The 14,350-nt window shown below is 48.5% G+C and overlaps 6 protein-coding genes across 6 annotated transcripts; 3 read left to right on the top strand and 3 right to left on the bottom strand.

Moving 5' to 3' along the window:
* Window positions 1-534: 534 nt before the first annotated feature.
* On the bottom strand, window positions 535-2,904 carry BHQ10_002084 (uncharacterized protein; the record flags this gene model as incomplete). Its single annotated transcript, XM_040874191.1, has 1 exon — window positions 535-2,904. One exon carries the CDS (start codon window positions 2,902-2,904, stop codon window positions 535-537), a length of 2,370 nt encoding a protein of 789 aa, XP_040730589.1.
* Window positions 2,905-3,641: 737 nt separating this feature from the next.
* BHQ10_002083 (uncharacterized protein) lies at window positions 3,642-4,341 on the top strand (the record flags this gene model as incomplete). Its single annotated transcript, XM_040874190.1, has 2 exons — window positions 3,642-3,780; window positions 3,848-4,341. 2 exons carry the CDS (start codon window positions 3,642-3,644, stop codon window positions 4,339-4,341), a joined length of 633 nt encoding a protein of 210 aa, XP_040730588.1.
* Window positions 4,342-4,452: 111 nt separating this feature from the next.
* BHQ10_002082 (uncharacterized protein) lies at window positions 4,453-7,591 on the bottom strand (the record flags this gene model as incomplete). The annotated part of the gene is made up of 2 exons (XM_040874189.1): window positions 4,453-5,187; window positions 5,240-7,591. 2 exons carry the CDS (start codon window positions 7,589-7,591, stop codon window positions 4,453-4,455), a joined length of 3,087 nt encoding a protein of 1,028 aa, XP_040730587.1.
* A 481-nt stretch (window positions 7,592-8,072) lies between these two features.
* On the top strand, window positions 8,073-9,568 carry BHQ10_002081 (uncharacterized protein; the record flags this gene model as incomplete). The annotated part of the gene is made up of 6 exons (XM_040874188.1): window positions 8,073-8,162; window positions 8,232-8,300; window positions 8,391-8,477; window positions 8,541-8,663; window positions 8,720-9,439; window positions 9,497-9,568. The coding sequence occupies 6 exons, from the start codon at window positions 8,073-8,075 to the stop codon at window positions 9,566-9,568; spliced, it is 1,161 nt and encodes a 386-aa protein (XP_040730586.1).
* Window positions 9,569-9,887: 319 nt separating this feature from the next.
* BHQ10_002080 (uncharacterized protein) lies at window positions 9,888-10,941 on the bottom strand (the record flags this gene model as incomplete). Its single annotated transcript, XM_040874187.1, has 4 exons — window positions 9,888-10,240; window positions 10,293-10,479; window positions 10,529-10,674; window positions 10,737-10,941. 4 exons carry the CDS (start codon window positions 10,939-10,941, stop codon window positions 9,888-9,890), a joined length of 891 nt encoding a protein of 296 aa, XP_040730585.1.
* Window positions 10,942-11,233: 292 nt separating this feature from the next.
* Window positions 11,234-14,064, top strand: BHQ10_002079 (uncharacterized protein; the record flags this gene model as incomplete). Its single annotated transcript, XM_040874185.1, has 3 exons — window positions 11,234-11,354; window positions 11,413-13,992; window positions 14,054-14,064. The coding sequence occupies 3 exons, from the start codon at window positions 11,234-11,236 to the stop codon at window positions 14,062-14,064; spliced, it is 2,712 nt and encodes a 903-aa protein (XP_040730584.1).
* Window positions 14,065-14,350: the final 286 nt, after the last annotated feature.

The raw sequence follows: 14,350 nt of genomic DNA, 5'->3' as shown, positions 1-14,350 counted from the left end.
GCATAAGCTTCGTCTCGTCTCAGGCGTCATAGAGAGGATACAAGGAATTGGATACACCAATCAATATATACGTGCCTGAGAACTCCTGGCGTCGAGTATGTCGTACCACATCAGAATGCAGACACGAGAAGGTAAATAATCCTAAGTAGGCACTAAAGTCCTCAAAGAAATTCCGGGACATGCTCTGTTGGGTGGGTAGGTGAGTCGATCCCTATATCATCGTTGCCGTTTAGGTATTTCTAGGCATGTCACCGTGAAAGAACATCTGTCAGGGAGCGATTAATACGATGGTTCTTTCTGATATAATTGAACCTTCTTTGGATTCACACAACTTAACCACCTCCCAGTTATCATGATTGTATATATGTTTGGATAGTTACTAATAATGTTCGTGCATCTTAACCAGCTGGAATAATTACATAGTTATTTCCGTCCAACCAGATCAGACCGCTTTCCAGAAGCAGTCTATGTCATATATGTCCATTCTAGAGTCAATCCAGATTAAAAAATGGTAGGCGGCTATATACAACCTCCTTATTGAGAATCTGAGGTTTGTTCGTTACTACAACTCCAATCTCTAAGCCTCTGAGCTAAGAGACTTTCGCCAACACTGGAATAGCTCGTAGGAGAGGTAGCGAGTTGGTGGTAATTGCCATATTTCTCGCAGTCGTTGTTCATTTCTGCGTCATCGTCGATAATGTCGCCGAGGTCTGCAGATTTGGGTGGTAGAGGAGAATCGAGTGACATCTCATCGGATAGTGAACGTTTGGTGGAAGAGTTTCCTGTCCGCCAGATATCGTTATTCGAGAATAAAGATGGGCCGGCGTCATTTGTAGACGGTTCTCGAGCGTTGGAGATGCTGAGCCTGAATGGTACTGGCTGTACTTGCTTGTGATTCGAGGGTGCAGGTGCATCAGGATAGAGCTTGTCATCGAAGAACTGACTGCTGGCGAAACCAACACCAGTGCTTCGTCTCCAATGGCCTTTGTCGATCGCTGATAAATTGCTAGAAGAGTTATTCGAGTCCTTCAAAGGCTTGTAAGGACTATATCGAGGCTCCGGATGCTGAATCTCATTTCGCAATTTCTCTTTCCCGTCAGGCACTCTATTCGCAAAGACAACACGGATAGTCGAATAGAGGTAAAAGCGACCCTTACTTGGGCAGCAGATGTTGAGATGAATGAGATATCTCAAAGTAGGCTTATCTTTCGGGTCACTTGTTGGATTGAGCGAGGCTTCGGGACGGTCAGTCCCTAAATTCCTTCGTGCCGTCAAGGGCATGTCGATGATAGGACCTGCAGAGTAACTGCGCTGCCTGATGAATGTTTTGGTGCCGGATTCCATATCGTCGAGATCGTATGGCACCAAGAATAGTTTGACGGCTGTCTTGTTGGGATTTTTGATCACAATTTGCAGCTGACCACGTTGGGGAATGCGATAAGAGCCTCCCGGAGGAGCCTTCACTGCTTCGGAACGTACGGAACGCTTCTCACGCCTCTGGTGCTCGTTGCAGTCGGGGCTAGGTATGGGCGTGCTTGAACCACTATTGTCATAAGTGGGCGTTTTTTGCGCACGAGATCGCTTGCTGGGAGCATCGCGAAGTTGTGCATTCTGAAGATCGATCAACCCAACGTAAGGGCTAGGACTGTCGTCGGAGATGGTACGGCCAGGTCCGGATGATGGATAGCTGTAGAAAACAGCGGGAAAGGGTACAGTGATATGTGGCGGGCATCTCAGATTAGATTTACATTTGCCCCTGCCCAAGACTCCAATTTGTGCGGTAAAGTCCAGAGGTTGTGATGGAGTTGTTGACATTCTGCCACGCAAGATGGACTCTTCATATGAGCCAACCATTGATGCATGTATGCGAGGAGATGAGTCTGATGCAAGGGATGGCCTGCGTAACCGAAAGGGCGTTTGTGGCGATGACGATGCAGGCTGAAGGCTATAGAACGATGACCGATGTGGCTGATAGGCCTGAAGGCGGGAATCTTCGCTGCCGTGAGCCGAAGCAAAGGACCTACTCAAGTTGGAAATTCGCAATTGATTAGGTGGCGAGTTACGTAGCTGCATGAACGTCTCTGGCGGCAGCGTTCGCCGACGACTTTTCTTGATGCTCTTTGCGAAATCATCGGTAAACTCACGCTTTGTCGAGAAATCTAAATCGGTATTGTTTGCTTGATTTACCAGAGGACTGGTCGGGGCTTTAAGGACGTAACTCGACGAGAAAGATCCTAAAGAGGGTGCCCGAGATCTTGCACCTAGTACACTTCTGGCATGCTGCCCGCTCAACGGGCTTGCTTCAGCGTCTCGGGATGTGTGCCTCACAGAGGTCACATGATTGAACCATGGAGTAGTCGGCGAAGAGCCATATCGTTTGAATGAAGGAGGTTGTGGTGAACTATTATACCCGCCAAAGTCCGGAAATTTTGTTTCCTGATTTTGAGCAGCACCCTCCCTGAAGTCGCCGGAATGTAATGCAGAGCGTGGACGCTCAATTTCGGATGGACTCGCTAGCTCAGATCTCTCATCAACTCCGGATACATGAGGCCGGACATTGTCCATGTCTGATGTCGAGTCATACTTCTTCTCAAACTCTAGCGATAAGTTTGACCGAGTCGCTTGGTTTGTAGGTTTTCTTCCTGAATTCTGATGCGCCCATGTGGGACTTTCTCCGCGCTTGATAGACTGTATAAGCTCCTCTCGGCTTCTGGGCCTTGGTGGCAAGAATTTAGTATCATATGCCGAGCTGTTTTGAGGCGAAGATTCGCCTGTGTGAATTTCTTTGAACTGGTCTTTCTTCCATTTTAAGACAGTTGGATAATCCCTCTGATTTCCGGTTTCACTGTTGACGAGTCTGTCTGGAGGCGTAGTAGATCTTTCCGGATAATGGAATATAGGCATCTTAAATTTTCGGTGGACCGCCTGTAGATAGATTGACTATAACATCGCAAAGGGCTTCCAAGCAGAAAAAGTCTCTTCGATAAAGAGATTTAAAACTAGAAAAGACGGCGACCGAACAGATAAAGCGCAACAATCAACCGGGTGGCGGTAAGTACAAATGTCGTAATCTGCTCGGCTTGCTAGCAATTGCGGGTGAAATGAAAAGTCCAGAGGCGATAAGCAGGGTAGATTGCAAGCAAGTAAAAAGCGCAGAAGCCCAGCCCAGCAGAAGACGACAAAATACAAAGTTGGACGTTGAGGAGGTTTGAGGTTGGGAGACGAAAGATGAGATGATTATCAAGTGACCAGTCACTCGGCGGGTCCTCAATTAACGCTTTGTGAGGTCAGTGGGCGATCTCCGGCGCTCTCGGCACTCGGGAGCGCCTAACCCAGTCCTAGTGACTATTGGATCACTAACAGCGCATAGTACTAACATCGTGGTGCCAGTGCTGCGACAGTAGTGCCCAACACATCCCTGCTGATGACAGAATACTTTTTCAAACAGGACATAATAATCAATATGAATATAGTAGTAGAAAATTATCGCGAGAGATGGAATAGTCCGATGATCCAATTAAGCGCCTCTTGGCACCTTCCTAGTGTGCCGGGTGGGGCCTTCATCTCTGCGGAGTCAAAAAATTCACTTTCTTTCACTTTGACAGCCTTGGATGTCTGCTATCACTACAAATACAATTAACATGTCTACCAAACGCACCCGCGATGCCGATGATGCCGTCGATGCAAAGAAACCCAGCGACAATCAAGACACCCGCAAGCGCAGAAAAGGGTTCACCGTCGGACCCGAAAATCTCCCAGATGGCACATATCGCCGCAAAGGTATATACACTCTCCGATAATCTCACCAGTCACTTTGCACTTACTGAACTTTCTGCGTGGCATCTAGCACAAAAAATCAAACGCGACCTCATCCAAAAAGCCAAAGTGAAAAAGGCATACGCCAAAATAAAAGCCGCCGAAGAAGAGTCCGCGCCTGCCGTTCGATCTCTCTATTATGAGGATGAAGAAATCACCGCCGCCACGAAAGATGAGTCCGCAGATCCATCGACCGGCTTAGAGTTACATCCAGACCGACAGGCCATGCTCGATGCTCCCGAGGCCCCGACAACAACTGAAAGGCCAAAGATCACCAGAGAATGGAATAGAGAACGCAACCAACGAAAGCGGCGCCCAAAGCCATCCGCGTTCCAGAAAGAGCTAGACATAGCTGAAAAACGCAGAAAGGAGCAGGAAGCGCGTCAGAAAGAAAGAGAATTAAAAGCTAAAGAGAGGCAGGCGATGGCGAAGGCCAGGAGGCCTGATCAATTCGGGAAGCGGAGGTTGGGGAGGGAGAGTACGGTGTTGTTGAGTAAGATTCAGAGGACGTTAGGTTCTCAATGATCTCTTTGCGAGATTCCTGGTTTAGATTAAGATACCCTCCTTTGATCCGTTATATATGAGTTATGTGTATGATGAAGTCTGGAAAATGGACGTGCAAATAATTGTAGCTACTCAGGTATGTGTAGTGCCCTTAACTCCAGATCTCACTTTCCTAAAGCATGCAAATTCGCCCTTGGTATGCTCCCGCAACTTCTTCAAAATACCCCTCATCTCGCCCAGTTCAGCTTGCAACTTTGTCCGAGCCTCGTTGTTTGTCCGTCGGTCGAGCTCGAGATAAATCTGACTCTGGATCGAGGACGCCTCTTCGGTGACGTATTGCGCCATTGTCTGAGCTATGAACTCCGTGTCGAGAGTGGCCTGCATAAGTGCAGGAAGTGTGTACTTGGGGCGTGATTGGAATGCCGTAAGTAATGAGGTGGAGATCTTGGTAACAAGGTACGTAAGAACGCTGGTCAGCAGCGGGTTTGCCTGAGCCGAGGATGAGGATGTCGAAGGGAGGGATGTTCCTGGTTGGACGGGAATGGTTGTAGTGATTTCAGTATGAACAAGCACAAGCGTCAGCATTGTTGTGTATACGTATGGCTTCACTTGCTCCGGACGGCTTGTGGTGGGAACCCAGTCGGCGGCTGTGATGCCCTCTTGAATCACGCTATGTAAGGCTGCGCTTGTCTGATTTGTATATGACTGGAACAGTCTATCGTCGATCTGGCCGAGCACGTCTCGAATAGTGTTTGCTTCATCAGTCAGTTTTACTGAGAATGCTGTCTCGAAATTGGACACTAGCTGAGGCACAAAATCGATTTGAAGTGCCTTGAGATTTGATAGTGTCAACAGCATTCGTATATTCTGATATTCAAATCAGTACTTCATCAGACCCAAAGTGATATAGTCGACTTACTCTGTTTCTTGCGTCCACATTGTCCGTGGTGATAATGCTAGAGGCGGCGTCAATGCTCCTCACCGGAACAGTAGGTTTCAAAGTCCAGTCTTCTTCATCGCCCATTTTAACCGGTCGCTCAGCATTTTCCACGAGACCGCTAAGAGCTTTGTAGACACTCGTTACAAATTGCGTTCGCACCATCTGCAGCAACTTGGCTGGAGGCGGCGTGACGACATCGACTGACCCAGCCTTGCTCATCGCTTCTGAAATATACAAGATCTTCTGCATTCCAGATAGCACACTGCTCTCGAATGCAACGAAGAATCCCGGCATCTTCGTGAGTTCCCGTCTTTCCGGGTCTCGAGTCCAATCTTCGAGCATTTTGCAATTTTCGGCATCTTTGTTCCATGCAGCGCAAGCAGCCCTTACGCATCTCTCGCGAGCAAAACTGACAAGGTTCTTCAATCGGTCATAAGAAGTGCTTCCTGTCTCTATTGGAGACATTGCCGACATATCACTCGCGGCTGTACCAATAAGAATCAGGAACTTGCTCAAGTAGTGAACACTACTCAAGGAGTTGGAATATGGAGGCCAGAATGCAAACTCTTCCCATGCTTCACCACGTCTAGGTGATGGAGGAGGCAGGTTCTTAGGATCGAGTTTGAAGCGAGATTCTGTGGGTGTGATACGGCTAATAGGGGTGCTAGGGCTTGGTGGTATGGGTGAGGCGAGAAGAGAAATATCTTCTGGTGGGGGGTCAACAAAAAGAGATAGAACACTCTTTCGAATCAAATCGACAAGCTCAATAATACCCTCCTGTAGCTGTCTAACGCCGTCACTGGAAAGACGATGGTGTTTTCGGCTTTCGCCTTCGAAACCCGCAGGGAGCATCTTCTGTTTGCTTCCGTTGATGAAAGACTGGGCGGTTTCCCAGAAATCCGTAACTTCGCCGAGCAAGCCGCTTTGCATCGAAAGAAGCTTTGTAAGATATGTATGAATGCATTCCCACAACTCAATGATTTGATCAGTGTCGAGTCTATCCTGCGATTCTGCTCCATCGCGTGAGGTTACCCGCAAAAATGTTGTCATGACCTGAGTGCTAGGCTTTTCTCCTAGTGCGAGTCGTCGTCTGAGGATTTCAATTTCGACACTGGAGCGCTCGCAGAATGCTACAATACTCGTCTTAAGTAGGTCGTAACGGCTAAGAAGCCAAATCCATACAGGATTATCCTCGACACCAAGTTCCAGGAGCGCACCGATAAGCTCCATATGCTCTTCAACCGGTCCTGCTGCAGTCATGTGAGAGGACGAAGTGTTGACATCACTTAGGCGATGCCATAAGTCTCGCTTGAATGCCTCAACCTGCTGTTCAACGTCCACCCACATTCGTCCAGTCGCTAACATTGTATGACTCTCTTGATCTGTCAATTGCCGTCCGCTTGTTGTCGCACGATCTGCTAGCTGTCTAGCCTCATTTCTGAGAGTCTTGGCGCGGCGATATTCGTCAAAGACTGTCTGATAGTCTCGTTGTTTAATTGCCCTAGCAATATTGCCTCCAACTTCATACACTGCTCGGTTCCTCTCAACCGCATTTACCAGTGCATAAAGATTCTGTTCGCGGTCTCGTCCCCCCAGCGCAGGACCCCATAATTCTTCTGCTTTGACAGATGCTTCAACCAGCGGTGTCCGGATGCCTTTCACTCCGTATTCGGCCTCCTTTGTCAGGGCAGTCTTCTTCGCGGCTGGGGCTGGGGCTGGTGGTGCGGCTCCGTTAAGCGAATAACGATATTGGGCACTTGCACGATGAGACTGAGGCCTGGCTTTGGCTGCTCCTTGATCCCGCATTTCGGTATATACGCTGTCAATAGTGGCCTTTGCGCGCACGAAACGTTCGAAATTGGCTTCCACGAGCACCTTCAACGAAGCCGATTTTTGATCTATGGATCGCGAAAGAAATTCAAGACCTTCCAGAAGTGAGTCGGTAGACGCATTTTGATGCGCCTGGGCCAGGAAAAGAGCGGGTGAAAACGAGGTCGACGATAGTAGGAATCGGTTTCGGAGGCGGGGGTCTTCGTCCACCGGTATACGTTTCTGCTTGAGGATATACATCACACTGTCGGAAGAACCCAGCGGATCCGGCTCATCCTTGACAGAAACATTATCTCCTCGAACGGAGCCCGTTCTCAAGTTCCTACTGTTAATTCCAGCAAGCGCTGAATATCTCGTCGACCGTCTGTTTGATTTGGGACCAGCCCCTGTCGCAACATCGTCGGTTTCGGAAACGTCGCCCTCATCCAGTTCAGCGGGCCATTGGTCTGGAAAGGGATTTTGGATGCCGTAATGGCTCSTGACGTCGATATCCTCAGCCATGTCGACAAACCACGCTGTTAGCTATCGTGGGAGTCCCTAGGTAGATACTAGATAGTAAATACGGCAGGCGCCAAGCGGAGCTGCAGCTACTCCTGTCTGGAGCTGCACTAACGCGATGGAGAACTTTCCGATGAAAAATGTTAGAAGCACCGAGTCAATGTGAATAATAAACCGCTCATAACCACCCAACTGCTACGTCGCATTGGCCCATCCCGAAGTTAGTTGATGTCACAGACCGAGTTTAACTTCCGAAACGCGGAAGTTAGCAAGGTTTTGCCCACTCAGTTTTGCGGGTAGCAAAACGGGAATCGGAACTTGGGCAAGCTAGACCGGATAAACTCTTCACTCTACCACTGGCCTTCAACTATCTGCCTTTTTCTTTCTATTATTCTCCTCTCCACGCAAAAATTTCCATAATCTTGGGCGGAGTTTGTGTCAGCTTCCTTTTTAAAAAGTCCTTACTCGTTTTACTACCGTCATAATGATCTCTGCGCGTGCTTTCGTGGCGCCCTCCCGCCAATGTCTGCGGGGACTGCGAACTGTTCCTACCCAAGCCTCTCCATTTTCTCAGGTATGCCTCTAGTCAAGCCTGATCCTACACCTCAATTGCGCATTGCTAACATCGCTCACCTCATAATAGGCTCGTGGATATGCTGCTGCCGCTGGCGGCAACCGTGTTGGCGCATTCAAGGGACAGAAGGGCTCAGATGTATGGTCTCCAACGCGTGTCGTCTGCCGATGATTCCGCGATCCCTCTTGCGAAACAAGAAAAAAGGTCGACTAAACACGGTTTGAACAGGGAAACTACACCGTCACTTTGATTGAAGGTGATGGTATCGGACCTGAGATTTCTCAGTCCATCAAGGATATTTTCTCCGCGGCAAAGGTACGTTGGTAGCTGTGGTCAAAGATGCATATCGGAAGCTTATCTTTACATATCATGTCGTAGGTCCCTATTAAATGGGAACCCGTCGATGTCACACCCATTCTCAAGGATGGACGAACCACAATTCCAGATGAGGCTATCCAGAGTGTGCAAAAGAACTACGTTGCTTTGAAGGGTCCCCTTGCAGTTCGTCTTCCGTTGTTCCGATAGTCGGTTACGGTACGGTACTCACAATTTTGCAGACCCCCGTCGGAAAGGGACATGTTTCATTGAACTTGACTCTCCGTCGTACATTCAATCTCTTCGCCAACTTGCGACCATGCCGCTCTATTGCTGGATACAAGACCCCATATGACAACGTCGACACTGTGTTGATCCGTGAGAACACCGAGGGCGAATACTCCGGAATTGAGCATGTCGTTGTTGACGGTGTTGTCCAAAGTATTAAGCTCATCACTCGGGAAGCCTCCGAGCGTGTCTTGCGCTTCGCTTTCCAACATGCTCAGTCCTCTGGAAAGAAGAAGGTTCGTGTTGTGCACAAGGCCACAATCATGAAGATGTCCGACGGTCTCTTCTTGAACACTGCCCGCGACGTTGCCAAGGAGTTCCCCGACATCGAATTCGACGCCGAGCTGCTTGACAACACCTGCTTGAAGATGGTCACCGACCCTACCCCATACAACGACAAGGTCCTGGTCATGCCCAACCTTTACGGTGACATTCTCTCCGATATGTGCGCTGGTCTCATCGGTGGTCTTGGTCTTACCCCCTCCGGAAACATTGGAGATGAGTGCTCCATCTTCGAGGCTGTCCACGGTTCCGCTCCTGATATCGCCGGCAAGGGTCTTGCTAACCCCACTGCTCTCTTGTTGAGTTCTATTATGATGTTGCAGCATATGGGTCTTAACGAGCACGCTTCCCGCATCCAGAAGGCTGCTTTCGACACTCTTGCTGAAGGAAAGGTGCGTATTCCTTAGAAACAAAATAAGACATGCAATCCAATACTGACAATCGACTAGTTTCTCACTGGCGATCTCGGTGGTTCCGCCAAGACTCACGAATATGCTGGCGCCATCATCAAGCGCCTTTAAGCTCTCTTGAATATACCTGACTTGCTCCATCTTGTACTATTTATGCATCCTTAGATCCGGTTCACATCTTACGAGATTCCCCTGTTGCATGTAAGACGCGGTCGATCATGAAACAGTTTTTTTTACAATGTACTCGAGTGTGCTAGTAATCAAAATAGATTAAATAAACTCAGTTGCTTACTGTCTCTTAGCATGTCTACAGATTTACGGCGGGGKTTCGTACAGCAAGTTGACTGGCAAGCTTTTAGGTACTTTTAGTCAAGTAGAATACATGTAGTATACAAAGGCATATCAACCATCTAAAAACGTACAACCACAACTAACGTCGTCTCCCAGTTCGCCTCGTCGTCGTACTAGTCGCAGTAGCACCCTTTTTTTCTTTCTTCGACTTTGCAGTTTGCGTCCGCGTACTTCTCGTCGCCGGCGAGCTTGCGGTTTCCACATCGCCCTCCTCCGCGTCATTATCATCACCGTCACCTGCATCGCTCTCCCCTTCGTCTTCGCCATCGTCGTCCACATCCGCGTCCTCCATTTGCTCGTCTTCGGTGCCGACGCTTGCTGAAGATGGCCGTTCGATTTCGACTTGTAATCTTGTACTGCGCGTACCGCGTGTGGATGCTCTGGTGGGTTTACCGCGACGACCACGGGACGGTGCGGGGGACGAGCGCGGTTCTGTAAAACGAGTCAGCTCTGATCCGAGCAGCCCAACGCTTCCATGTCTTACCATCAGTGTCAGCGACTGTGCTACCCCTCCTAGACTCAGGATGTACAGACGTCTCCGGTGACTCTGATCGTTCTGCAGCAAGTCTTTTGGCAAACATCATCTCGCCGTACTCGTCTTCCGGTAACTCAAAGGGGCAATATTCTGATTCTTCGGAGTCATCCGCGTCTTGAGAGATTATCGAGTCTTCCTGTTTTATCATTTAGATGAGATCGAAGTAGAGCATTAACAAGACTAACCCTCTCGTCCAGCGCAGGAAGATTGTACAGCGAACCGAGCTTTTTCCAAATCCCTGGGATTCGAGTATGTTCTTCTTCCGCAGGCGCATAACCCTGGCTCTTCATATATTCCGCTATAGCCAACATCCTAAAATGTTTGTGCATTCCTGCCACCACAAGTCAACAATTGTTACCTGGCTCCGAAGGAAATCAGGAAAGGCGTGTATACCAACTGGCTTCCATCGCACAATGCTTTTCAGTAGCGCGGTCTCTTGTTCATCGGTCCATGGATCGTTTACTAGGTCATATTCTGTGTCTGATTTTTGGGCGCTATCTGTTGTGCTGTGTGCGGAGCTTGGTTGTTTTGTGGTCTCGACTTGGGGCGTGCTGGATGATGCGCGCGGTGAGAGCTTTGGGCGTTTTCTGGGAGGCATATTGTGATATTTGCGGGTTGTGGTATTATCAGATCTCCTCACTCCGTCTGTGGAGGTAGATAGTGTGATAGACTTGTTAGGTGAACGCTCAATCTTCAAGATAATTGTGCTCTTTGCCTGCTTTGAACAGCTGCGGAGGACGAGCGGAATTAAGCAGTGATCCGTGCATGAAATGGCCCCCACCATGCCGTTTACAGCTTAGCTTTAATTGATTATTGTCGACGCGATTCCCCGCGTAACTTCCCTCGCTGTTCTAGCCGACGATAGCACCTGGAAGTTGGAGGTTGGAAGTATGAATGCCGTGGATGATATAGAAGATCCCTTCAAACTCAAGGATCTCTGGCAGACCTCGAATTTTGCTCTTGAGACACTTCCAAAGCTGGAATCGGCCCATTTCAAATTAGCCATTTCAGGTACGTACTGACCTTCTCTCCGCACTTGATCTAACAACGACTGATGAGATTTACTCAGACATTCCCAACGGAATATTCAACTCCTCACTACACAACTTTGATAAAAAGGATTCTCTTCTATACGAGATCAATGTCTTCGGCGCCGACAACACAGAGAATCTCTCAATCGAGCTTCCCGACGCAGCGCAGTCCACTACCGATGGCGATAAGACAGATACAGCCTCTTCGATCGAAGAACAAGAGCAAGACAGCCCTTGGAATATAGAGTCGTTACTGGAGTACCTCCACGAAGCACCGAAAGATGGACCGAATCTTGCATCCTGGGACGGTTTCCTGAATCGCAATTACAAGGAACCTGCATCCGCATATTTGAGCGAGTTCGGCAACAGAGGGTTCGATGCAGCGATATCACACCAAGCTACGGTGAGCGGATTGGAGAATGCAGGCCGGATAATGCGATCCTCGGTATTCTTGGACTGCCTTATACGTCTGGGACTAGGATGGAATTCAATGCTGTTTCATTACAACGAGCAGAAGAGGGTTTTTGAGAAGAGCATCAAGGATATACGCATTACTGGTCTTAGTCTCATGGCTCTTGATGGCATGATCAGCGATATCTCACGATGTGGTACAGGCGTCCAGAGAATGCGCAAGTTCGTACGAGCGAACCCTTTAGTGACTGAACAACCCTCCGCGCTGTCAAGCTTGGCCAGCGCAGTCTCTGTACTGCTCTACAGTCTCGAAAAGCAGCTTTCGGGACATCTACGTGTCAATGTCTCGTTGATTCAAGTTCACAACCTGTTTCAAAAATGTGGCCATCTTGTAAGTACGCTGGTAGATATAATCACCGCGGCGGAAAAGGCCCTGAGCGAGAGCGACATCATCTCTGTTCTTCTGTCTAAAAGTGAAGATCTTGAACAGCGCGTTCCCTGGCTATCAAACACATTGAACGAGCTTATTCAGCGATGTACAAAACCGTGGCTATCATCGGTTGAGACGTGGATCGGACTTAAAAGCGAAAAGCCTCTTCTTGGTCAAGTGCAATTAACGAGCAACAGCTTCGTGGAGGTGGAGCATTCACAAAAAATAACCAACATAGCTCTGGCATCGGCGAATGTGGACTATCTTTACCATCCGGAATTTGTACCGTCGTCTCTACCCACTGAGCAAGCACACCTACTATTCGAGACTGGGAGAGCACTTCGCCTGCTCAAAAAAAATCAACCAGACCACCCTATTTCAAGGGCTGATGTTATCGAAGCCGCAGAAGCTCCTAGCCTTACATGTGCTTTTAATTGGGCGCATATTGAGCAGATACAAAGGAGAGCCGACGAGTACGAAAACCGGCTTCGGCAGGAAATTACGAGGTACAACAACGGCGATACTTCAAGGTCTCGTCCTGGGACACGGCACGGTAAAGCGGAGCGTGACAGAGAAGAGTTATTTGCTGACGACGTCGTCGACAACAATTTCGAGCTCATTGATTTCGACGATGAGAAGCATGTCACAGGGCTACTTGCCGGCAATGCACACATGGAGTCCGATAGACTGTATCAAGATACCGAAGAAAGTGAATTCTTCAGTCCACAGACACTGATACAAAGTGATACAGCCTTTGGCCCTCCGCTCGGCTCCGTTTTGTACCTTTCCCTAGCCCCGACTCTAGCAGTTCAAGCGAAACTTGTGGACTATTCGTGTCTACATCTACTTTTCAAGAAGCACAAGCTACGATATCACCTCACATTACAATGGCGATTTCAACTTTTGGGCGATGGCACATTTACTTCACGGCTATCCCATTCTCTGTTTGACCCTGAAATGACAAGCGGTGAACGGAAATCAGGCGTAGCCCGTGGCGGCTTTCATACGGGATTACGGCTGGGGAATCGAGATACATGGCCTCCCGCAAGCTCTGAGCTTCGACTTGTTCTCATGGGGCTGTTAAGTGATTGCTACGATGCCGGTGAGAATGACACTTTCTTGTCGGAACAACCAGAAACAAAAGAAAAAGAATTATCTGGAAATTTGAGTTTCGCCATTCGCGACTTGACCGGCAACGAATTGATCAAGTGCAAGGACCCAAATGCCATAGAAGCCCTCGACTTTCTGCGCATGCAATACAAACCATCAACCACAATCGAAAGCGTGATCACGCACAGATCTCTCGAGAAATACGACCAACTCTTCAAATATCTCTTACGTCTACGACGCATGGTCTCCGTTGTCAACGGCCTTATCCGCGATTCGACCATACGCACTTCTTTATCCGGAGATACGCATAATGTCTTCCAGCAATTCCGCATTGAATCGCACCACTTCATCACCGCGCTGAACGATTACATCTTCCAAGTCGCAATCGGCACAAACTGGCAACGATTCGAAAACACCCTGTCCGCAATCGAGTCCCGCATTGACCACGACGACGTAGACGGCACCATCGAAATCGCTGGTTCACTGCACAGATTACGCAAATACCACGAAGACGTGCTCGATCAGATTCTCTTCTCAATGTTTCTGGTGGACCCAAAAGATCCAAAAAGCCAGTCTCGCCGCAGTGCGCCATTGAAACAAATCAATAAAATCCTTGAAGATATCTTTGGCACAATCCTAGCATTCATGCCTCTTTCCAGACTTGATGGTGAGCATGGGATACGCAGTCAGAATGAAAAAACTGTGTATCGTCTTCATCTTCTGTTCAGGAAAGACGTGAATAAATTGATGAGGTTTTTGAGAGGGCTAGATGGGAAGAAGGCGGGTTTGTTGGCTTCGAAAGCTAGTAGCACTGGTTTCGCAAAAGGGATGTCGGCGAGAGGGACGTCAAGTATTTATGAGTATTTGCTTTTGCGGTTGGATATGAAGCAGTATTACTAAATGTGGAAACAAGTTCATCAAGAATAGAGTCATGATTCGTGTCAATGTATGTACGGTGTCGGCGATGCAAGGAATATCTCAATTTATATACACATCCATATATCCAACCCAATCCAAACGCCCAA

The sequence above is a fragment of the Talaromyces amestolkiae genome (assembly GCF_001896365.1).
Source record: "Talaromyces amestolkiae strain CIB chromosome Unknown scaffold3.1, whole genome shotgun sequence".
Classification (NCBI taxonomy): Eukaryota; Fungi; Ascomycota; class Eurotiomycetes; order Eurotiales; family Trichocomaceae; genus Talaromyces; species Talaromyces amestolkiae.
The sequence above is the reverse complement of the archived record's forward strand: the minus strand, read 5'-3'. Positions and strand labels throughout refer to the sequence as shown.